General features: G+C 46.4%; 1 protein-coding gene across 6 annotated transcripts in view; it reads right to left on the bottom strand.

Moving 5' to 3' along the window:
- Positions 1-25,175, bottom strand: part of FRMD4A (FERM domain containing 4A) — a 379,560-nt gene that overhangs the window by 85,914 nt on the left and 268,471 nt on the right. For all 6 annotated transcript variants that reach the window (XM_074903460.1, XM_074903462.1, XM_074903464.1 and 3 more), the window contains 2 exons: positions 16,948-17,042; positions 8,597-8,689 (listed from right to left, as the gene is read on the bottom strand). In XM_074903460.1, coding sequence (XP_074759561.1) covers positions 8,597-8,689; positions 16,948-17,042 — 188 coding nt within the window. The remainder of the gene's footprint in view (positions 1-8,596; positions 8,690-16,947; positions 17,043-25,175) is intronic.

The following is a 25,175-nucleotide window of genomic DNA, read 5'->3' as shown; positions in this document are numbered from 1 at the left end:
ATCACCCATCCTGGGTCTGGCTCATTATCCCTCACCATGTCATTCAAAACCTCAGAGAATAATTTGAAAAATATGAAGTCATTTGCTAAGCAGGCAAAGAAAAATCACATGCAGTGGTATAATGGACTTAAATGCAGATGTCATTATGTCCAGTGTCTCATGCTAAATGAGTATTCTGAGCAGCTCAGGCTGCAGAGCTCCTTTTATGTTCAGCCCTGTTTGCTAATAGTCATGGGTGCACACTTTTATGTGCTGATACTTAAAGCAGACAATGGTCATGCTAAATAGTTGGCCTGTTAAGTAATCAGCCAGGAATGAAAATCGGCCATGCTAAAAAGCTCCATTTACCTCCCCTTCTGCATTCATTTTTGATTCTGATCCCATGACCTGTCCCCTGGGCTTGTGCCATGCTCAGGGCCACCTCTCCCGGCACCTGGGATTGGTATGCAGGGGACAGGACGCAGCAGGAGAGACCTGTGTCAACTTCTAACTTGTTGCAAGGAAGTCACAAAACTGAAGGTGGATGTGAGTCCAGGAATACAGAGAAGTGCAGCTAACAAAAGAATAAAGATGTGGATATTGTTTAACCTGAGCCTGTTTCCTCTCTCTTTCCCAGCGGCCATACTATACTATGAAGCTGTTTGCACCTTTACCTCCCCCTCATCCATTCTTCTCAGTGTCTGTAAGAGGTTGGCCCACAGAACTCCCAGAAAACCATGTGTTTTGGGGATATTTGCTCATTCCTATGCCTCATCTTCTCTACGTACAAAATACTAAGGGATCTGCTCGGGAATATATAGAGACCAGCTCTCTTCCTCTCTTCCAAGCTGTACATGCTGGGAGTCTTTGCAAACCGCAGAGTGCTCCAGTATCAACATAGAGAAGGGAAGGATCCAAGGTGGCAATGCAGGCACGTTTCTCCACCATGTTTGGGTACAGCATCAAACGTCACCTGGAAAGGCACTGACCTCAGTACAGCGGGTCCGCTGCCCTCTCACTGCCTGGGGAACCAGGCCTGAGCGAGCCATAAAAGCAGGAAGCCTGCTCAATATATTCTGCAAATCGCTCCACCCCTGAAATGTCCCGTGGAGCTTAGCTTGCAAGAGAAGTGCGACTTTGTACAAAAAGGTTGTTGCACCTCCTCTTGTCTTGGAGTGATGTGGTTATCTGTCCCAAGCGGGAGGCGAGAGCACCGACCGGATCACAGCAGCACACTGCCTTCCTCCCCTCCTCTCCCTCAGTCACCAGGGGAATTTCCCCACACTCTCCTGAGCACCAGCCCAGCTCTTTCCTGCTCTTTGATCCTTACCACGAGCAACATCTTGGCTGTTAGAGGTAACTCTCTGGCTACACTGTCTTGCATAGCACCATCCCTCAGTATTGGTAGAGTATCTTTCATCTGAGGCTCTTGAACCATTTTAGGAATAGAAATCCCTCTAGCCATTCCACCATGTTCTCAGCAGCACATGAAGGTTTGATTTAGCTGTGAGAGCTGACATGGGGTTATCTTACTCACTGGCTTTACCCCTTTGTTCAATGCCATGGCAATGGGACTCCTCATAGCAGACCTTTCTGCTTGCTTCACTGATGACAGCAAATCACACCCACCGGTGTAAGGTATAAATGCACAGATTGCAATGAAAATGGAAACAATGTCTGCATGACTTTGACCCAGTCAGAGAATCTGTGTGTAGGCATTGACATAGGTACTGCTGCTTGATCCAAATTAGGTACAAATCCTACACTGACAGCATCCATCATTTCTGCATAGTACCTATCATGCTGTCTAAATGCTTCCTAAAATTAGACAAGACAATGCTGCCAGCATCAACACATTCAAAATGTGGCTCAAAACAACAAATTTTTAGAAGGCTGCTTTTTCTTCCCCCTCAGGTGGCTGAATGGAAAAGAAAAACAACTTATGCCCTTCTCTAAACACAGCTCACTTATACAAATACATTCCCAGTTAAGCAGAAAACAGAAATGATGTTATGGGACTGAAGAGCCAGACTGCTATTAAGATGTGTGTATAATGGATGGCTTAGCTCAGAGCTGTGTGCTAAGTAGCAGAGCCCCATTAGTTCCCTTCCTCAAGCAAAGGTCAGTTTTCACACAAGTAAATCTTCTGACTGGACAGAAGTTTCTCATATCTCTAAAGAGACTCTGAGGAGGAAAGCCTCCCCACAGGCAATTTATTACACCTTCCCCCCAGTGAACAGAGCAGGGGGCCACCCTGAGAAGGCTGCAATAAATTGTCTTCAGGGAGCCTTGTCTTCCAGCACAAACAAGGTCTGGGCGAGTGTATTTATACACTGCAGCTGGGTGGGAGGAGGGGGGATTGCAGGGCTGCTGGCTTTTGGGATCTTCCCGCTTAGCGTACACACAGCTGATGCACACCAACCAGCAAAACACATGCTGTACAAAGCGATCTGCGCTATGGCACAGCTTTGCTGGACTTTATAGATAGAGCAGCTCACAGGAACCCCTGAAAGCAGCTTGGTAGGGCTGGGTTGGTTATGTGGCTTTCATATTCTGATTTCTGCTATAGTTTCTACAGCACCCCAGCAGTGCATGGAGCTGTAGAGATATAATGTGAGCAGGAGATGGCTCTTTGTCTCCCCTTACGTGTAGCATAAATTGTCCAGGAGCGTGATGTGGGGAGTTAGAGGCTCAGTATCAGTAGTGAGAGCAGATGAGGGAGGCAGCTGGAAGGAGCTCAGAGAAGAGATGGCTAGCCACGAGGATGAGGACAGAGCACGCCAAGGTGCTGAAATATCTCAGGCAGTTCCCTGAACTCTCCTGGGATGATTGAGCTCCATGGCAAGATGGGGTCCTGCACTGCCCTCCTCACAGTGGGGTCTGCAGCTGACCAGGGAAGAGCAGAGGAACAAAGTAATTTGTGTATATATGACTTTTCTCCAGCATCTTCTCCTGGGTGTTAGCAGGTGAGATGAAGCATATCCATGGGTGGGAGCAAACTCTGCCACTTCTCTCCCTCTCCCCTGGATACAAAATTGATGTATCTGAATAACTCCTCGGGCCTCTCTCCCCAGTTTCTGCAAACCCCTGTCTCACACCCTGGGGCAGAGAGAGGGCTGCTCCTCCTCCCTCCTTGGAAGGGAGAGACAGGAGCTGGTGATTCCTCATTCCCTGCCTGAAGCAAAGCAGTGGAGTGCCACATACCCCTCTCTGGTGGGCAAAACTGTGGATGGAGAAACAGCCCATTACGTGGGAGACAAATAAATAGCTCTGGTTAATTTAGTGTGGTTCTATTCCGCTCTTCCTGCCGCAGCAGGCTGCTGTCATCACCACCCCCTAATCTAATTTCTCAGAGAAGCGAAGCTGAGTGGAATTGAGTGACACACACAGCCACGATGTGCTGAGATCGCCACGTGGGTGAGTTGGGGAAGCTGGGAGCAGGATGGCATGAATCTGCACCACATATGTGTCTTCTGGCCAGTATGGGAGACAGCAATTCATTTCAGCAACAAGTCGTAAGGTCCATCTAGTCCTGCAAACAATCCACATTAGCAACCACTGTCTCTCTTCCTTCCAGGGTCAAGTGTTTCCAAATGGTCTCCTGCTTCTTTTATTTTTAACATTAGTCCTTTTCTAATGGAATATGGGTTTAAAGACTGGATATAAAGGAGAGCTGAAAAACTGAAATAGCAAAAGGCCTCATTAGCAGCTGAAATCTGGTGCAATTCCATTCAGGTAGTCAGGCAAAGCCCTGTAGATGGAAATGCCTCCTCAGCCCTGGCTGTGCCAACCCTGTTTGAAATAATATTCTGAATTTATAGGCTGCCCTTGATGCACACAGACGGGATTCATCTGGTGAAAAGAGGTAGCTACAATGTAGATGCCTACATCTGAGCAGGGGTCTCAGGTCAGAGAAGAGACATCGGTATTTTAGACTGCAATTTACTCAGTTCCAAAGCAGTCGTCTAAAGTCAGATGCATTGTTCCTGAAAAGTGCCAATTTCTTTCCAGTGGCTATACAGGGAGGCTGTGCTAATTAGCCTTGAGATAGAGCTGTCTACCAGGTAAACATCTCAGGTTTGGTGTCCTGAGTCCCATCTCAGACATGTGTCCCACCTGCCTCGAAGCTGGACCCCGCCGGTGCACACAGAGCTACGTTCCTTCAGGTTAAAGGAAGCAATGACACACGTGAGCTTTGCATTCTGTGTTTCAGTGCTGGTCTCTTTTTTCTGTAGTAACTCTGGTAACTTGGTGAAATGTCTGGCCTCAATATTGAGAGTCCTGAGCCCCCACGGCTCCCATGCTGACTTCAGCCTAGGCAGTACATATGAACACATGCCAGACGTTGCTGGACACAGGCATTCCTTCGTGGGAATACTGCCGGGCCATAGATACAAACTCTGCCCCACAGTGTATATGTGTGCTGAGGTTTTATTTCACATTTTTTTCCAAGCCTTTCTGAAAGAAAAGCCTTTCCACGTGAGGGATGTTTTGATTTGGTGTGACGACTTCTGCAGTGAGTTGTCACTGTTCGGCTGGTGGAGCTACCCTGAGAACACACATATTTGTTCCTGGGAAAAGATCCACCAGTGAAGTGAATTTTATTTGCTGAGCTTGTTCATATAAATTAACAGCATGACAAACATCCAGAAGATAAAAGAGATCAGACCCATGCTGGTGGTTCCCTAGCTGAGCATTGCTAATCCCACAAGACCATTGTTTGAGGATGAGAATTCACTGCAAAGCCTGGCCAACTTTGCTTTCCATGAACAAACAGTGCGTCTCTGCTCTGGTCCTCTCCCACCTCAAAGATTTACACAAAGGGGGTAACTTTGCCTTTCTTCTCCTGCCTGTGTGAGTCAGAGCAAAATGCTTCCTTCCCTGCCAAAAATATAGCACCCTTTATCTGAACCCCTTCTAGTTCTCTTTTCCTCTGACCTCCTTGCTGCCTGGGTCTCCACACTTTGACCTGCCCTTTGCCATGCACCTTGTGTTGTGAGGTACAATTTCACTGTCCTCTTCCCGTCTCAAAACACCTCTGTAAAATCAACTAGTTGAGCACCCTTTGCTTCTCCCATACCTTAGCTGTGACTCTTATCTGACTTGGTTTATCTGCACTGTAACCCCTCTGAGGCAGGGAATGGGTTTCACCAACAACCAAGTGACCAGGGCTTTAGAAAGCCACACAGCGAAGCTAATTCTAAGATGAGAACGAATATCACTCCCATCCTGTTGCCAGATGTCTCACCTCCCCTGCAAGACACATGGCACTCCCTCTTGCTTTCATGTATGGCTTTAAAGCTATATAAACGGATATTAGCAGAGTCTCATAAAATAATATTGCACAAGAATAGCCATGGGGTGGTTCACAGCTGCCCAGGCAGTTCTGATTGCTTCCTAGCTTCCTATGTTGTCCTCAGTGGAGAGCATCCAGAGAAGCAACCTGAGTATCCAGAGAAGCACTAGATGACAACTTGAAGACAGAGAGGCTTCAGTTAGCTGTGCAAGTGTACAAGGGCAGAAGCAATTTATTCTGAACTAATGCTAAGAACATCCTTTTAAAATCCTCCTTCTTTGACATGGTGCTGTGAAATTTTTGGTCTTTGATTACAGAAGAGAGTAAAGTCACTGGACATCAATGTTCAACAATGTCAAACCCCAAGGAAATATGTGTCAAAAGATGAAGCTTCAACAGTGCTGCAGAGATTTAAATAAGGGAGGAGAATTTCACGCTGCAAAGCTTGTGAAACTTCCTATTTTCAGCACAGTTCTTCCAAGAAGCCTCTGCTTAAAAAGACATGCTTCCCTTTAAATGTAATTTTAGAGCAATCTAAAAACTACGGCATCTTTGGTGGGCATGCTGCCCATCAACATCGCTGCAGGCATGTTAAAGGTAAAAACAATTTGATGGTCACATAAAAGGTGAAAATAGTTCCTCTGTAGCTTCTCCTCTTCACAAACTACCATTTACTGTTCTTGCCTGAAGCTTCATGTCTTCGGTAGTTACCCAGTGCGGTTGAATTGTGCATTTACTATGACTAGAGGGAAAACCCCACATGATTACTAAATCCTGATACAGTAAACAGATTTCTCTGTAAGGAACATCTGGCACATCCAGTTACTTATATTACTATCTCCCCAATTAGACCCCCAGCACCAACCTAATCTTTCTCGGCTGCAATGCTTGGGAGAGGTAATGCCTGAAAGGTATCTGCGAACACAGGCAAGCCTTTAACAATTTTATAGTAGGTGTCATGGGCACCCAGTCCCTTAAAAACTAACACATTTTTAATTAGGTATGGTACAGCATTAATTATTTCTGCTTTCCACCTCATGGCAGCAGGGGAGAGAGGGAGTATTCTGTTTATGGTATGGATATGGATGGCTCTGCCAGCCACTGTGCACTCCTTTATCAGAATAAAACCCTGTCTGTAGGTGGGTCTCCTCGCAGCTTTTCCTTCAGCCTTGCTTTAGTTCCCAAGCCAGAACTAGAAATGCTGGTGACAGCTACACGAGGCCTTTCCAACTTCACCAGCTGTCCGGAGTCGATTTCTTCTCAATCGCTTTCTGCTCAGATCAGATTTGGGGATGGGCATGGGAACTCTATAAGTGCTGGGAAACCTTTTCAACTTCTTGCCAGCATCTGACATAAATAGGGGCAGAAAACCAGTAGAAAAGCCATGGTAAGTTAATGCCCATTCCTAACTCTTGAGGCATCTGGCCTTCCAGTCCATTTCAGATTGTAACGCAGTGTGACAATTCACTCATTACTACCAAAAAAAGAGTACAAGCCCATAGCCAGTCTAGTTTTCACACACTCACTTTTCATACACCGAATGCTGTGTTTTCCCTTATGGATTTCCTCTATGGATTATGATTCCAGAGCAGGAGAGGTCACTCATTTACTGACTGTTGTATGGATCCATAGTCCTAAGATGTCTCTTGGCTACGATCCTGACAGAATGACTTGTCCCCACTGTGCTGCCAACTTTCATAAGACAATACAGATGGCAATATTTATGCTCATTGAGTGGTCTTTGAAATAAATATGAGAATGGCTCAGTAGCACCCGCTTTCACACATCTAGCAGTTCCACTCCTAAAATCTGCACTTAGCTCTCGCTCAGTCAGAACTTTCCCTGCTCTCTGCGGGCTCCCTGTCCTAGCACAGACTCCTCAGTTTGGCTCTGCGCAAAATGCTTGATAACAGAGCTGCTTTGTTCTTCATGAGTTAGGGTTTTTTTTTTCAGTTGTGGTGTTCGTTTTTTTGGTTTTTTTTCGGGGGGGGGGGGAGTATTTGTGTGGGTTTTGTGTGTAGTGGTTTCTTGTTTTTTTTTTTTTCAATTTGCCAAAAAGTCTAACACTTTTGCAGAAGAGCACCAGCAGTTTTGTGTAGTTCTAGGTGCAGGTGCTTCTGGATTGCATACACTGGAAATGTTCAGCTCTGGATCTACCCTTACAGTTTGAATCACCCAAAACGTACACTAAGCTCTTCTCTTGGGAGACATCAAGCCAGTTCTGGAGTCTTGATTTGTCCTAAGATATAGCCACCACTAAAGATGGGGACATAATGGAACAAAGAGGCTCTTCTTTTTGGAAGCCTCCCTTGTAATTGAAGTTAAATGAATGACAATCACTATGTGGGGGAAGAAAGCTTCACAAAAGGGAAGAAACTCAAAAGTAGGTCTTAATTTTTTTGTGGATACTACAGAATGAATGAAAGTGATGTCAGATGTAATATAACACTGGAGTGGAAAGGCTAACAGAAAAAGACACAATAACACTGCACTGGCCAGTTCTAGACATGAGCTATCCATTAGAAGTAAGTCAAAACTATCAACTTAATTTTGTACATATGCCACCCCAACCCCCAGCCTCTCTCTGCATGTTTTAAATCTGCAAGAGCAAATTTGTCATCTTGGAAAATACCTCCCTTGGAAGCAAAGACACTGTGGACACAAGAGCACCGCCAGATTCTAGCAGCTTCCAGCAGCTTCCAAACACTAACAGATCCTTGCAAAATTCCCAGATGAAGAGAAATTGTTCCAAACTGCCATAATCTTCATTAAAACCTTTCTAGGATGGTCCAGTCCCGTCTATGTTCTATGCCCATGCAGAAGCCAACTGGTTGCCATGATGTGCTATTTGCAGGTAATTCATGATACAATTATGTCATTGAGTCCAGAAGGTAAATACGACTGAGATATACTGGGATTAATTTGGTCCTTGACATAATTCACACCCTGGGCATAATCCAGAAGAAACGGATAGCTCACCGGTGAGGAAGCAAGTGTTTTCCCTCCAGGTGACTGGCTCAGGTTGGTTATCCTGGCAGCAAGAGGTCTTTGTTCTGCAGCCATACCCAGCTTGGACTTTCCAGGAGTTTAAAACCCACAAATAAAAATGTAAAGACATAATAATCTTGCCCTCATACAAGGCTTCTCTGTGGGCAGCTATGGGTCATAGTGTTAGAGCTCAAAAGAAACCTCTGTAAAAGTGTGTGTTTGTCCACAGGTATTTCTACAGTGTGAGAAACCGACAGCCTCATTTCCTGGCCTCTAGGGAACAGGTTGTCGGCAGCTGGATCCCATGGGAAGGGCTTGCCATCATGCACTTACCTGACACAAAAGTACAAAACAACAGGTCCTGACTTTTTGGGGAAGTCATGTTCCAGCACCCGGCGGTCCAGCTGAAGCCAGTTCAAGTGTCCCCTGACAAGAGAAGAGATAGATGTGAGCCCGGCACCAAAGGAGTTTCTCGCTACAGCTGGCAATGAGGTCTGAGGAGTTACAAAAGATGAACTGAAATGCATGCTATTTGCCCTTGGCTATTGCATGATATTTGAAAAACACACAATAAATGTTTGAGAAGTGGAGGCAATATCATCCTGGGAACTTTTCAGTCTGGGAATCAAGCTGCTAAAGTTCAATCTGTCAGGGTTAAAGCTGGCAGCACCGAGCAAGCGGGACAGCCCAAAATGTTATGAGCTTCACCTTTTTATTAGAACCCCCTGGAGCAGTCGTATCATTAAAAGTCTGTCAAGATTTTCATTAGAAATTCTTATTGTTAAAGAGTTTCCACAGCGCCTGCAATATTTCACTCAAGGCTAAACTTGACTCTACAGCCTCAGACAGTTTACTTACCACCCACATGCCTGCAATAGCCTCTCTAGGTTTGCCCAGGCTATGTTTTTCCTCCTTCTGAGAGCTACTGAAAAACAGCTGCTCCATGAAGCGTTCCAGCTCCAATTACCACATGCTGCTTTTCTTTTACCTAGATGGTACCTGTCGCTATTATTTTCTCCTATAATTTATCCATTCGTGCCTTGCTGTTGGAAGCTTTCCTGGGCAGGACCTCTGTTCTTTGTCACATTCTCCACACTGTAGAGCGCTGTGTGCACGTGAGAGGTACTTTATAAATACCATTATTTATATTACAGGGGCATCTCTCTCCCCAGCTGAGATAAAGGCCCTGTTAAGCTAGGCACCGTGGAAATACACAAGGTGAAATTCAGGGCCCACTGAAGTCGGCAGGAATTTTGCCGTTGCCTTCAGTGATGCTAGGGCTGCATCCTGTGAGTGTTTTGCTATTGATTTCAGTCAGACCACATTTCACCCAGAGGGAGAGGCAGTCCTCGCCTTCAGCATTCTGCTGTCTAGACAAGCAAGGGGAGACAGAATTGAAGTGAGTCAGTCAGCTGCTGTTTCACATGGGCAGCAATGATACAACCAGGAGCAGTCTGAGGTTTATCAAGAAGGATTACAGAGACCTGGGAGCAGTGAAGGGACTCTGGAGTGCAGGTAGTTTTTTCATCAGCCCTCCCAGTCAAAGGGAATGCATTTGAAAGAGCCAGTTGAATCTGGCAAATCAGCACATGGTTATGGGACCGGTGCCACAGCCAGGGGTTCGGCTACTCTGGTACCATGGGACTTGCTTTGAGAAACCTGGTCTACTGGGGGCTGATGGGGTCCATCTGTCAGAGAAAGGGAAGAGCATCTTCAGTCATAAGCTTGCCAAGCTGGCTTTAAACTAAAGTTGCCAGGGGAGGGGAATGGCAACCCATCCCACCCCTACCCGTTTGATGCCAGTGCCTGCAATAGATGCCCAGAGCCTGGAGAGGGATCACAGATCAGCAGGAGAGCACCTGAAGTGCAGCATGAAAGAATTCCAGCCACTCCAGCCAGTCAGTCAGCTTCATTGGGGCTCAACTTGAATACCTCACTGGTCTTGTTCTCAGCAGGCTGGTCATGCAGCATGATGGAGTCTCCTTCCATTATTCCTGCTGCTGGGATGCAGTCGCCCAGTGCTAGTGTGGGATCCCTACATCATGCCCTGGTGTTCTGCACAGAAGTACTTTAACAAGTCCTGTTTTCTAGAAGACAAATGCTATAGTCTGTCAGAAAATAAGCCCCACTGAAAAATTCTCAAGCTGGGTACCCAAAAATTAGAGGTGTCCACATTTCCCACTGCATCCACCATCTTGAAATATGTCCTTTTTCCTGTTGTTTTTTTTTTTTTTTTTTTTTTTTTGTCCTGAAGTGCTGTTATGTTTCTTTTAACAGAACTCAGGAAGGCTAAAATTAACTGTAAAGGCCCCAGCACACATGGGGATTGAAACTAGACATGCTCACCCATTCCTACCCAAAGTACAAAACAAGCATTTAACTGTATAGGCCAAAGTACAAAACACTGTCAGAGCAAGGAAAAGCCACACTAAGCCTGACATCCTATCCTGAACCTGTCCAGCTGCATTTGTATCACCAAAGTAGCAGCCACCAGCAGCTGATGGTGTTACATACCCGTTCCCACTGAGACCGATTTGTTGACAATGGACTTAGTGTCTACCTTTATGTTTATTCAACAGAAATGTCTGGGTTTGCCTAACATGTACAATGAAGGGTTGAGAAGCCATGGTGCACAGAACGATAATTCAAGGTATTTTTTATTTTGAAAAGACTTGCTCTTTTCATTCTCACTTCATTGTAACTTGAGAAACTGATTGATATAATCAGTACAAAAAGAATATATGCATATACATATGCATACCAGGTCACACATTTATGTTGCACACATACATAGTTGTGTGTACTGAATAACACATTTAATTGCCACCGAGATTTTGCGTTGGAGAGTTTCATTACTCTCATCTGCATGGAGTTTAAATCCAAAGAACCTTCAGAGGAGGAAGGTCACTTAAATCACTGCCAGGAGCTAACTGCTCACTGTACTCAATTACCACTTATAATCTTTCATCGCTGAGAGCTTCTACACTGCAGATCGTCACCTAACTCCTTGTTTTCAAGCGTGCATGTGTGGCATGTAGAGGACAGCAGTGAACAGTCACTGGCATCTGCCTGTGAAATGTCTTCTATGGGGGAGTCAAACTCCAGTGCTGTTACACCACAGAACGCTTTGCTCTGGAAGCTGTCTTCTTGTCTTCAGCAGAACTATTCACGGAGCACAATCCCATGTAAAAGAGAGAAAAGGAAGGGCATATAACTTTAGGCATGTAGTGATCCTGACAGTTTTCATGGACCAATTTAGGCAGCTTGCACTAGGATCCTATTCATACATGCTTGTGTCTAGCTGGATTTCCTTCATGGTTCAATTTAGAGACACAAAGTAGCTTTTGTTTCATTATCACCATTGATTTGTTCATTTGGGTATTTATATCAGTGTATTACCAAACAATGGTGCAAACTGTTTTGGGTGACCTATAGGGAGGGTGAATATTGGAGGCCAGATCATTTTTTCTGTTTGTTGTACTCCTGTTGGCAGTTAAACTGATGTGTCAATAACAAATATATAATCACTTTTAGAAAAAGAAACTGGGTCCATGTAGGTTACAGACTGTGTATGGATTCTGGTGCCCAGGGTTCATATTGTTGATTGCATGCAGTAGTTTTATTTTATCAGGGCTTTCAGTAAAGATCGTACATCAATGAATACTTTTCCTGAAGGTGGTTCTGTTTATACAGTTTTCCTGGTTAGTGTCCAGTTTTCTAAAAAGTGGATTCACATTGATTTGTGATATAAAGGTATTTGGACTAATAAACCAACTCATGCCCCTACAGTGTCAAAATCATGTTGAATTAAATTGACATTGAAAAACACTGATTCTCATAATAGAAACCATATAAACTACTTTACATTTTCATCAATCACGACAGAAACAAAAAAACCCTTTAAGCTCACAGATTTTCTCATTTAAGGTCTTAATCCTTCAGCAGAAATACTTTTGAAAGGGCTGCAAAGCTCAGGGAGCTATATGAGTGTAACTATACAGATTTTGCAAAACGGTGGACTTGGTGACAAAGGAACTGGTCTTAACACCAGAGCAGGACATTATTCTGAGAGCTGCACTCTCCATTGGACTGGCTGTTCAATCAGGACATGGGACACCTGGTCCCTCATTTTGGTTCTGCCACATGGCTGCAGGGTAGAAATAGTCTTCCCCCCAGTTCCCAGAGGTGAGACACTATTCCGGGAATGAGTGGTACCCTGCTCTTCCCTGGCCATCCCCTTGGCTATAGGATCCAGGGCTGAGCAAGGGCACTCTCATCATGTCAGTATAGTCTCTAGCACAAGGGTATCACAAATAATGGGGGCCTCAATGCCTTGCAGATTTTATCCTATATATTAGCTAGATGAAGAAGCTGCTCTGCAGGTTCTCCTCTGGCGAGGGAGCAAAAGGGTTTGGATCAGCTTTTGGTTGGACCCATGGAGATAGGGAGCTGTGAGATGCAAAAGTTGGTAGTTTTCCATGGAGCAGGTGACTCACATCTAAGGATAAGTAAAGGACGTGGAAAATCTGTCTGTGGCCCAGATGGGGCGTCTGTGGCGAACAGAAGGGTAATCCTGACCACTTGCTCTCAGTGAATCTGGAAGAGCTGATGCCAAGGGGAAGTGTGGTTAGCGGAGATTCATAATCGACTGAACTAAAAAAAACCCCACCTTTCACCATTCCTTTTCACTCTTAATCAAGCAGCATATGTGACCTAGACAAGGCAATAGAGTACACCCTCAATAAATTTGCAGCTGACACCAAGTTGGGTGGGAGTGTTGATCTTCTCGAAGGTAGGGGGGCTCTGCAGAGAGACCTGGACAGGCTGGAGCCATGGGCTGAGCCCAACTGGGGGAGTTTCAATAAGGGCAAATGCCGGGGGCTGCCCTTGGGCCACAACAACCCCCAGCAGCGCTACGGGCTGGGGGAGGAGTGGCTGGAGAGCTGCCAGTCAGAGAGGGACCTGGGGGTGATTGACAGCGGCTGGACAGGAGCCAGCAGTGTGCCCAGGTGGCCAAGAAGGCCAATGGCATCCTGGCTTGTGTCAGCAATAGCGTGGCCAGCAGGGACAGGGAAGGGATCTGACCCCTGTACTCAGCACTGGTGAGGCCGCCCCTCGATTCCTGTGTTCAGTTTTGGGCCCCTCACTACAAAAAGGCCATTGAATGACTCGAGCGTGTCCAGAGAAGGGCAACGGAGCTGGTGCAGGGTCTGGAGCACAGGTCGTACGAGGAGTGGCTGAGGAACTGGGGGGGTTTAGTCTGGAGAAGAGGAGGCTGAGGGGAGACCTCATCGCCCTCTACAGCTCCCTGACAGGAGGTTGCAGAGAGCTGGGGATGAGTCTCTTTATCCAAGTAACAAGCGATAGGACAAGAGGGAATGGCCTCAGGTTGTGCCAGGGAAGGTTTAGACTGGATATTAGGAAGCATTTCTTTCCAGAAGGGGTTGTTGGGTGTTGGAATGGGCTGCCCAGGGAGGTGGTGGAGTCCCCATCCCTGGAGGTGTTTAAGAGTTGGGTCAACATAGTGCTGATGGATCTGGTGTAGTTGGGAACTGTTAATGTTGGGTTGATGGTTGGACTGGATGATCTTCAAGGTCTTTTCCAACCTATACATTTCTGTGATTCTGTGATCCTGTGATAGCTCTTCCGGCTTCATGTGAAGCTTGGCGCCATGTGCTGCACGACACCCTTTTGACCTGTGCTCTCCCGCAGTTAATGGCTCACACCATAAAGCGTTCCTATGATCATTAAAATAGGAGGCGTTATTCTCTCCTCAATAATAGTCTGACAATCTAATTTTAGTCACGCTGAATGCAGTAATGACCCTATATTATCACAAGAAACTATTAAGTTGCCAACGCAAAGGTTGTTCCTATTGATTTTCTTCTTAGGTTGTCATGATAGAGCACAACTAATGAATGGAAATCCCCAGTCCAAATAATTTCTAAATAAATTACTCTGATAGAGCTTTTACTCTTAAATAGAAGAATTGATTTAATACTTTAGTGGCTTTTCTTCTTACTAAACTTGCAATTGAGCCAACCCCAGACTACGTTTATGAACCAGGCTTGATCTGTTTTAGCTGGTTATGAGTTCCCTTCAAGTAAGGCACATGGAAACAGTAAAGAGCGAAGAGAATGAAATCTCTGAGGGCCTGCATCACAGAATTAAAGGGCTGTTTCTTTTTGTGGTCTGTATCAGTTATAGGGCTGTGTGCAAACACACATTAAGAGACTGGTTTTCAGACTTTTTGAAGAAAGGATTTTTTTAAACTTGCATTTCATATTGCAGGTTAAGATCTGTCATATAGACAGCCCAGTTTATTTTCTGAAGGCAACATGGGACATCTATTTCCAAGATCCAGTCCAATTCCCCAAGTATATTTTTTTGTCTGTGTTCAGTCAAATAAAACAATTGCTGTATTCAAAGCTTCTTACAACTGAAGAGGAAATATTTTTGTCAAGGTTATTTTCACAGCACTGAAGTAGCCTAGTGCAAAGATCAGACTCACTATGGGACAACAGAAGGACTGCAGACTAAGCTTCATATCAGCTAGGATTTACTGGGATGTTTCTGGGTTATGTTTACTAGATTTTGTTGCTGTAGAGACAGACAAAGCGACAAGATTTAATGAGAGTGTCCCCAAATCTTCATCTGGGGTGGCTGAGCATTTCCTAAAATGAACCCTGTTCCATCTTGATTACAGGTCAAAATGTAACTGAGTGAGTGGATGCCATCACCTCACCCTTTGAAATCCTGTCCAGGATTGCAGGATGCACATCCATCTGCAGCCGCTGCGCATCTTTGAGCACTGCCTCGACAGCCTCTGTCAGCTTCTTATGTTTCCTCCCATCACTAACCCAGATCTTTGCTCACACTGCTCTGCATTAAACCTGGAGGCCCCAGGGGAGGCTGGGCTCTCTCTGATCGCTGATACCTCCTCATCAGCTTCCTTTGCACTCCCAAGGGAGCCCTGCGCCCACTCAGCTGTGCCAAGAGCTGGGACTTGCTCAGCTGCTATCTGGTTGCAGTCTGACATGTGTTTCTCTTGTTAACCTGTGTTGTTAGGACTGTTAAATGAACATTTTAATCTCTTAGTCTACTTCGGCTTCCCTGCATGGCTTTCCTGCCCCTCTCAGGCAGCACCCACTGAGTAACTTGGTCTCTCCAGTAAGAAATAACACCTTAGTGAGGAGCAATTTCCTCCTCCTGTTTATAAATTGCCAGTACCTCCTGCTGTTCCTCCTCCGAGGACCAGTCTCATTAACTTGGGTTGGGTTGGAGATCTCCTACAGGGCTGAACTTCTTGTGTCAGTGAGATGGGATGGATTCTGGGCTCTCTTCTGGTTCTGGTCCTGCTCCTGCACATGCCTGAAGCCCAGCATTCCTCTATCCTGGGAGCTGTGTCCTGAGATGGCTTCAGGCTGCCCAAGGCAGGCACTTGCCAAAGGAACTGGCTCTAGAGGCATGATCGCTGCTGAGATAAATGTGGATATGTTCATGCAATTATGCAGCAGCCTCTGATTACCCGATCCCGAATCATTATTCCAACAGATAATTTACATTTCCCTGCCACTTCAGCAGGAGAGCAGAGCTGGCTCATGACAGCAATACTGCTGACTCAGCTGTTCTGGGAACACAGCACTGGCTTGAAATTCCTGTTTTTTTAAAACAATATAGGTGCAGGAAGCCTCTTCCTGATTAATATACAAAACCAAACCCTATTGCAAACCAAGGTGGAATATGGTGGGTGCACATATGAGGCATAGTCTGTATGCTGAGGACAGCCTAACTACAGAGAGAAAACAGGCAGCTGCGAACAAGTAGCAGGGACTGTGCAGTACCACTGAGAATCACGGTCTAGGACTAATCATAGCATTTGGCAGACCTTTAGTGTTTCTCCAGTGCTAATTTTATACTTGCCTTTTAAACAGGGGGTAGAAATAGCCTGTCTTGAGACAAAACCTCGAATTCTGTGGTAATACCAGGACTCTGGGATTCAAGGCAAACAACCCAATATTGGATGAGGTGACAGCAGTGCCAGGGTCCCATCCTTTAGTTTAGCTCAGCCATAAGGCTGTTCTGTGATTCCTGGTAAGGTCACATGCTTTCCACAATGGAAATTTTATATTTAAAAATGCTTTTCATTGATGTTAAATTTGGCAATCTCTTCCTTTCCCACACTTTCGTCTTTCCCTTTTTTAAGAAACTCTAATTTGGGATCTAAAACATCAGAAATAATAATTTTGTGAGGTTGGTTTTTTCTTTTCTTGAAATAATTTAGCATTACTTTTAAGCCTGCTTGAGTGAATAAACTTAACACTTTAATTGAACAGTTCTGCCAATTTGTTAATGACTTTGAACCAGCAAGAAGGTCTTAAATCCATGATAGATTAAACTAACCTTTTACCAGTGCCAAATGACACCAACTCTTTGTACATGGGATTAGGAAGGGATTGTTACTGCCTCTGTACACCTGTGGTCATGCTTAACTTGCCATGAGAAGCCTCCAGCCCTCTAAAGAAGAGGCAGTACAAGACAGACTGGTGTGAGGTCCACTAGACCTTGGTCTAGGACCGTGGGATACACAGATGTTCAATTTGGTCATTTTGCTTAGGACAAAACTGTCAAGGTTTCTTGTGATCTAAGAGTTGCCTCTTAGGTCTTTGATTTCGCGCACTTACGTTTCATCTGTGAATGCAATTCCGAAGTACTCCTTCTCCTTCAGGTTGAAATGAGATGCCACCAAGTCAAGCAACTCCTTGGCCAAAAGCTTTGGCTGGAAAACAAGAATGAAAGTGATTAATGAGGAGAACTTGGACAGATATGCTTGAAGGTATTCCACTGCTATTGCTTTTATGTTCCCTCTGGTGTTCAAGCTAAATCTGCAAGCAGCATTAGCTCTGTGAAATGAGCAGTAACTTTTCCTCCTAAGTAAATACTAAAACCCTGGTGATTCTGACCTCTTCAGTGCTTAATATCTCTGAAGACAGATGATCTACTGCCTGACAGTGTTCGGATCTACCATGACCAGCTCACTCATGCCTCTCTGATAATTTTAGTTATCAAAGCTTTTTATCAAGGACCTTTGCAAACACATTTCAGACACCCACTCTCTCACACACAGCACAGATATATGCTCATAACACTAAGAAAATACATAGTGCCAAAAGATAGGATGTGACAGGACCAAATGAGAAGTAAATGACAGAACAAAATAGCTTCCCATTCAGTATTACTTGTCAGATAAGGATATATCCTCAAATTTAGGCACTTGGAAGGAAAGAGAGGAAAGTAACACACACTTTCAAAATACCCTTTTGTAAGAGCATAAAAGCTAAGCTCGGAGGAACTATTCACTCTATACAGAGGATGGTGCATTACTACCTTTTCTGCAAAACCTTATTTAAGTCTAATGTGTCCTCCTGCCTCTGAATTTTCATCATATCTACTGAGCTCCTGTGTTTCCTACTGGGCTATTGAAGTCTTGCCCATAACAGAGCTCTTGTCCTGGCCGTCACTGGTAGGAAACAGGTACAAAGGATCCAGGTAGCTGCAGCCTGTGATCCCACAGCCTGTAATAGCCCCAGATCCCAGAGCTGCAATGGTTACAGCAGCACTGGCACAGCTGGGGTCAGAGATCTCAACAATGTTCCCTGGTGACTGCTCGTAAGGATTTGGTCTACAAACCTCTGTGCTGCAAGCCTCAGTGAAAATAAAGCTGTCTACAGGCTTGACTGCTCCAATGAGTCTGCCAAGCAGCTGAGTCAGAATTACCCCAGACGTGAACCTGTTGTTAAATACAGATGAAATGATAAGGCTGTGCAGAAAATGGATGGTGGAGACCTGAGAACCCTGCTGTCCTAATTGACTGCTCTGTCCTGTAAATACAAACACAGTTTGTGTTGAAAAAAACCCTGATGTGTACTTAACTCCCAAATGGATTCATAAGACTCTCAACCTCTCTCTAAAACTGTCCCTAGACTCAGCACTGTCATAGTATCTGACACAGCTAAGACAAACTTGAAGGATACTTCCCTGGCATTCATGTGAGCGTTACACTGTCCTCCACCCACCCATCTCCCTGCTATGTCCTAGGGCAGGTACCAGGAATGTCCATGCTGCTCCTTTGTGCACCCAACGCAAGGGTAGTTTCTAGGTCATGCCATCAAAAAAAGAAGCAATAGCTGTGCCTAAATGCAGCACTGGCTTAAACCAGCCTCCAAATACAAGTTGCTGTGTAGGAGGAACAGCCTGGCGGATAACGAATAGGTGGGATGTAACTAGCTTTATAGCTTTATTTTAATTCCCAAACCAGACTCCTCAGGCACAACCGTTGGAGTCTCTGCTATGTCTACACTGCCTGCTGCATTGCCTTTCACAGACTCCTGAACTAACTCCCACATGGTGCTCAGAGCCGAGTAGACCAGGTGTGGAGCTGTGGGCATGTCCTTTGTCCCCTTGAGTCTCTCCAGGGACTCAAGCAAAGAGCAAATACGCTACACCAGTCTCTTTGGAGACTCCTCAGATATTTCTCTCCTGGCATTGCGCTGGGTGAGATGGACATTCACATCATCCTTGTCTCCTGTGATGAACCTCCCTTTGCCGGAGCACTTTAAGGACAAGTTACAATTTGACTTATGAGGTACCCAGATACGTGATGAAGGGGATGGTAAGACTGCCATGTGAATTCAGAAATACATGAGTTCAGTGTAGGTACTTGCTGAGTGGCAATGGATGAGATTTCATCTTATCAACAGACGAACAAACACAAACTTTTGAAGGAGAGAGAGGAAGGGGGGTTTGTGCCTGTCAATGTGCTGTTTGAGAGTGTAAATCTTGCTTTTCCCTCACCCCTGCCCAAGCCTCCTCTGCTCCTTTCTCTCCTGACCTGGCCAAACTCTCTCTGCACCAGAAAGAGATTTCTTTCCAGCCTACTGCTACCAGAAGAGGAGGGGTGGGAATGCATGGCCAGTGATGGGTATAGGGGAGGGCAGGACTGACCACTCCATGGCCAAGGCCACTGTTGGGTGGAAGTGAATCTGGGCATCCCCACGATGGAGTGCACTGCAGGCACAGCGCTGCGTGGCTGGCACTGCCTGGCTCCCAGAGCTCTGGAGTGACTCAGTTATTTGATAAATGAGCAATTGTGTTGCCAAGCAAGGAAGCGAGCCATCGAGCAGACTTGCTGGTGTCCCACCTGAGAGGACAAGGGCAGGGAAAGGTGGATGACAAAGAATGCCTCAAATGCAGCAGCACTTGGGGTTAAGCACTTGGGGGATAAGTTGAACTTTCATATTTTGAAAGAAAGCAGAACAGCACAATAAATGGCTGATGTGGAACAGGCTGCCCGTGGACATGGGGAAGTGATGGGTCCCTTGGCTCCAGCCAGCCAACACTGTCCCCTTCTGATGCCCGGCCACATCATGGAGAAGTGATGCCCAGCATCCCTTGCCCCAAACACTGCTGCATCCAGCCCTCGGTATCGAGTGAGGAGCAACACCTGAAAGCACCTGCCTTCAGCCACCCTCCCCAGGCAAGGTGGGTAGATGCAACGTGCTGAGTGAGACCTGGCTGCTGAAAAAAACACGGAGAGTCAGTCGGCATGATGCGAGAGCTTTCTCTTCTCTACTGCCCAGTGGCAGCTGCTCCTCTCCCAGCACAGCTCCCCTCCTGCCCTCGGGGCTCAGCAGGGCCATGATCTCAGCTGCCCTTGCCGTGGGGCCTCCTCCAAAGCCCGTGGTAGCAGATAAGGCAGAGTAACCCTTTGCCTTGCAAGATAAGGGAAAAGAACAATAGATGCAGACCCAGCACTGGAGCGGTGCCAGGTTAGTTACTGGGCCAGTGTCCCTGAAGAGGTTTACAGCAGTGAAGTTAAGCCCTGCTAGTCCCCTCCAAGATTGCTTTCCACTCTCTTAAACTCTCTGCAAGGTTATTGTCCTTTCCAGTGGGATGACTCCCATGTCTTCCCAAGACAGATGGGCAACCCGAGTTTTCAGAGGGGAGAGGAGGAAGGCATCTTCTCCAGGTAGCAAAGACTCCTCAGGACAAACCTGCACAGCAGGGATAAGGGCAGAAGAAGTCTGACAGGCACAAGCTGGGCTGGCCGAGCTGCCGCCCGTCCTGCTGTCTCAGGAGAGACCCATGCGCTCAATGTTAATCTGCTTGCCCTTCGCAATGGGAACGGCTGAGCAATGACCTCCTTTCATGTGAGCCTCGCAGACAAAGAGCTCATTAGCAATGCCTGTGGCAAGTTGTTTTAATTCATTATTAATTTCTGCCCTTCTTTTTCCAGAAGGATATTCATTTTGCGATAATAAAACTTCTGTCACAGACATTGAAGGAGATGGGGACCGGTCTCTGAGAGCAAGGAAATCAATAAAAAGTGGGCCCAGGACCTTCTACATACAATATAATGGGACGGTCAGCATGTGAATGTGAATCCCACAGGCATATATCAGGAATAACAGGTGGCATTCAAACCAGAAACCCAGCCATGTCCTTAATGATGCAAAGCTGCAGAGCTGGACCGTGGTGCACTGTGAGCTGCCCAGGCAGCTGCTGAGACCCCTCTGTATCTGTTGCTCTTCTTTTCCTTCCTACCCACACCTTCCTGGCATCCTCCACGGAACCTGCATCAGAAAAAGCAGCCTGGGGAAGCATGTCAGAGCTACAGCCTGGCTGGCCTGAGCTTGGAATGGGGTATACCAGCAGAAACCCTTCAGCTGGAGCTGCAAGGGCTGAGCATGCTTTACTGGTGGGGGTGAGTTGTCAGAACAACATAATTCAGCCAGGATTTCCCCTGCTGCTCCCTCCCACTACAGGACCTTCTTTACAAAAATGCACACAAAAGCAATGCACTGTAAATCAACTGTTATTTTTACTAGAGAAATCAGCAAAGCCCCAGTTGTGGTCCCAACACACTGGAGTTGTAGCCCTGGGGGTGAAGAGCCTGCTCCTGGTGAGCCCCTGCCAGGAGGAAGGGCTGTGGGACCCATGCTCCCATGTAGTGGAGTCTGACACACACATCAGCCATTTCTTAGCCAAAGACACTGTTCCCTGAGGCTCTTCTGGATGGCAGTGAGCCAAGTGTTTTCACAGCTCTGGACCCCTACCTGTACTCCCCAGTCCCTACTCCAGCCTGGGGCAGGCAACATTTTGCAGCCTGGGCTATCTGAGACTTGCAAACACAACACTTTACACAAAATTTAATACCCCAATACTGAGTCAACGGATCCATCCACCTGCCAGGCATGATGGATCAGTGCATCATCCAGGGGATTCCTGGTCATCTGTAGAGTGAGAAACTCCTGTGAAGACAAACCTGACTAGGGAGCACTCTGAGGTTTCTCCCTTCCTTCCTGGAGAGGCAGGAGAGCAGAGATGGATTCGTTAGGGGCTGCCTCCTTGTTAGCACAATGACTCAGACACCCTTTGCAGTGCCCTGGGCCATGCCCGAGAGGTTTTTCTGAAATGCTGCATAATGCTCTGCAACTGCAAAGAGCTTCTGCCTCAGAGGAACACAGCGAGCACATGGCCAGGGCTCTTCTGCAGCACCAGCTCCTGCAGCCTTGAGGCTGTGAACTCCCTCCCTCCCCTCCACGACAACTTAAGTTTGTTCAAATAATGACTTAGAGGAAAGGGAGAGCTTTATTAGTGGTGTCAGGAGGTGGAAGGGAAAGAACTGAACCTCAGTAGCAGCTCTGTGACTTGAATTTGCACCAGGAAAACTTACGAAAAGGCACCAAAGACAGTGCAAGAAGGTATGTATGGGATCACAGCTGGCTGACATGCCCAGGGCTGCCTCTCTGCATTTCCCCATTGCTTAAGGAGCCTCCACACCCTGGGCTGCAGAGAGAACCACACCAAGAATACTTCAGTGCATGCAACTCCCAAGCTCTGTCTTTATCTCCTTGGCTCTATTTTAAGGAGCATTCAGCACTGACAAATTAACCACAGGGGATGAGTCTCTCCTGTGCACTGCACTTACCTCTGTACAGAGACACTATATACAGGTGCACTCTATACAGGTGTCTCTTCCCAATTAGACATGAAGGCAACTTTCCTGAATAATGACAGAGCACAGCAAGCACTACAGGCAAGTAGGGAGGGGAAGGGCAAGCCTGAGAGCACCTTGGAAAGGGGAGATGGAGGGTGCATGAGGGATGAGTCATACTGATTCAATGTCAAAAAGCCAGGAATATCACAGCTCTTTCATGTATTTGTTGGCTGAGTTCTCATTAGCATGAGCCCACTAACATGGGCTGCTGGACCCCTGGGGGGAGCAGGCTGGGATCTGCTCACAGGAAACATCCCCAGTGCTGGAGAGAGGAAAAGGAGGATGTGAGATGCAGGTGACCCAGAGCAAGGCTTTGGTACATAAGATGACATGCAAAACCCATTCTGGTGCCTCCTAACACCAGCCATGGTCACTGTCACACAGGTTTAGTGACAATGCTGATATGTTATGGGCATGTATTAGCCACAGGAAGGAGGAGGATAAAGAGGGCTTCTGGGGAGAAGAATCTCTTGTAGCCTGGAGGAAGCTTGACACCAAGCTGAGTGATTCAGCTGATGTGCCTGAGGGATGAGATGCCATTCACAGGGACCTGGACAAGCTCGAGAAATGGGCCCATGTGAGCCTCATGAGGTTCAACAAGGCCAAGTGCAAGGTCCTGCTCCTGGGAAAGGACAACCCCTGGTATCAATCAACCCCCGGTGTCAATACAGGCTGGGGGATGAATGGATTGAGAGCTGCCCTGTGGAGAAGGACTTGGGCATGGATGGGTGGATGAGAAACTGGACATGAGCCAGCACTGTGCACTCACAGCCCAAAAAGCCAACTGCATCCTGGGCTGCATCACAGAAAGCATGGCCAGCAGGGCGAGGGAGGGGATTCTCCCCCTCTACTCTGCTCTGGTGAGACCCCACCTGCAGTGCTGTGTCCAGCTCTGGGCTCCCCAGCATGAGAAAGATGTGGATCTGCTTGAGCAGGTCCAGAGAAGGCCCACAAAAATGATCAGAGGTCTGGAACACATCCTCTGTGAGGGCAGGCTGAGAGAGTTGGGGTTGTTCAGCCTGGAGAAGAGAAGGCTCCAGGGAGACCTTGTAGTGGCCTTGCAATACTTAAAGGGGGCTTATAAGAAAGATGGGAACAGACTTTTTAGTAGGGCCTGTAGTGATAGGATAAGGGATAATGATTTTAAAGTAAAAGAGGGCAGATTCTGACTAGATATAAGAATTTTTTTTATGGTGAGGGTGGTGAAACACTGGCACAGGTTGCCCAGAGAGGTGGTAGATGCCCCATCCCTGGAAACATTCAAGGTCAGGTTGGACGGGGCTCTGAGCAACCTGATCTAGTTGGAGATGTCCCTGCTCATTGCAGGGGGGTTGGACTAGATGACCTTTAAAGGTCCCTTCCAAACCATTCTATGATCCTATTATAAGTTTCAAGGAGCAACTAATCGCATGCTAAAACCAGCCCAAATTCCTACAAACAGCTATTTCTTTCCAGGAGGGCATGGTGATTGACTCAGCTGAGGATCAGCACTGTAAATATCTAACCTGACTCGAGGCAAATCCTGCTCTGAGAGAGCAGTGTTGCCATCCAAGGAGGGACTCCTTGGGAGCTGCAAACCAGGTAGCCCAAGTGCCATCCTGGGTGCAGTTGGGAGCTCATCTCACCTAGCCATGGATGCCTTGGCTGTCTCAGTGGGGGAGTAAACATCTGCCTATCTCAACCAGCAAAATCAGAGAAGTGCAAGGATTTCTGCATAGCTTCAGAAGATCTTTTTGACAGTCATTGTGGAAAATAAAGCAGGAACACAAGTATTCCAGTATTAAATATTCAATATAATTAAAAGACAATGTTACTGGGATTTGAGCAGCCTGAGGAACTCCAGAGTCATGTGTTTCCCCAGTGGAAAGACAGGCTGCCCACTTTTGGCAGAGGAGCATGTTTCTCAGTGACAGCTTCCCATTAAGCTTAGAAATGAGTGAGTTATAGAGAAAGATTATGTATCCACAGTCCAGCAGTGCCATGAATAAAAAACAGATGACATGGTATTAACAGCTGCTGGTATGTCCCTAGAAACGCAGGCACACACAAAGTATATTTTATTGTTTTATTAACTGTCAGACAAGCCTATTTGTTACCCCTCCCCCATTTCATAGATTTTCCCTAATTCTCCATGGCAGAAGGTTTCTGGGAAATGCATAGTTTGAACATATGGACAGATGTGCGCCGCCCAAAATCCATCCAGTACAGAGACACACTGAACTGTGGGAACCAGGTAATTAGATCACACTTAGTAATGCCTTGTTTCATTAGATTAAAAAGACTGCTACCATCCACTGTCTCCTTGCTATTGAGACTTACAGTGAGATGTATCAGGAGAATATAAAGATGAGACCCTGCTATGCCAAGTGCTGCAATGCTAAATACTGTTTGCAGTACTGGTGCTTAGCAGTTCTGTGCTATAACCCAGCTGTGGCCAGGTGTAGGCTCTGGGACTCAAATCATTGGTGTTTAACTGTGAGCACATGCTGATGCAGGCTGGCTCATTGATGCCTTCCAAGCCAAAGCCACCAGGTCATAACCCAGACCAGACACAGTCCCAAGGATGGTCACCCTGCTTGGGGGAGACAGGGCATTTACCCCTAGGAACACAAGCCAGGCTGTGCCATGTGGCTTCCAGCCCAGCCCGTGAGGTCCGACCTATTTTATTTATGAGCGCAGACATAGCAGATGCTGTCCGGTGAGTTCCCAAGCAGGTTTGGTTTCTGCAGGACAGACCGTGGAATGTGTCTAGTTCAAACCAGCCTCTTGAGTCTTGCTGTCTTGGTCCAATTTTGCTAAATGTTTAAAGGCTGGACATTTGAAAAATATCTCTTTGGTGGTTTGAGTTGAAAT

Source organism: Athene noctua, chromosome 3, assembly GCF_965140245.1.
Source record: "Athene noctua chromosome 3, bAthNoc1.hap1.1, whole genome shotgun sequence".
NCBI lineage: Eukaryota > Metazoa > Chordata > Aves > Strigiformes > Strigidae > Athene > Athene noctua.
This window is presented reverse-complemented; position numbering and strand designations above follow the sequence as displayed.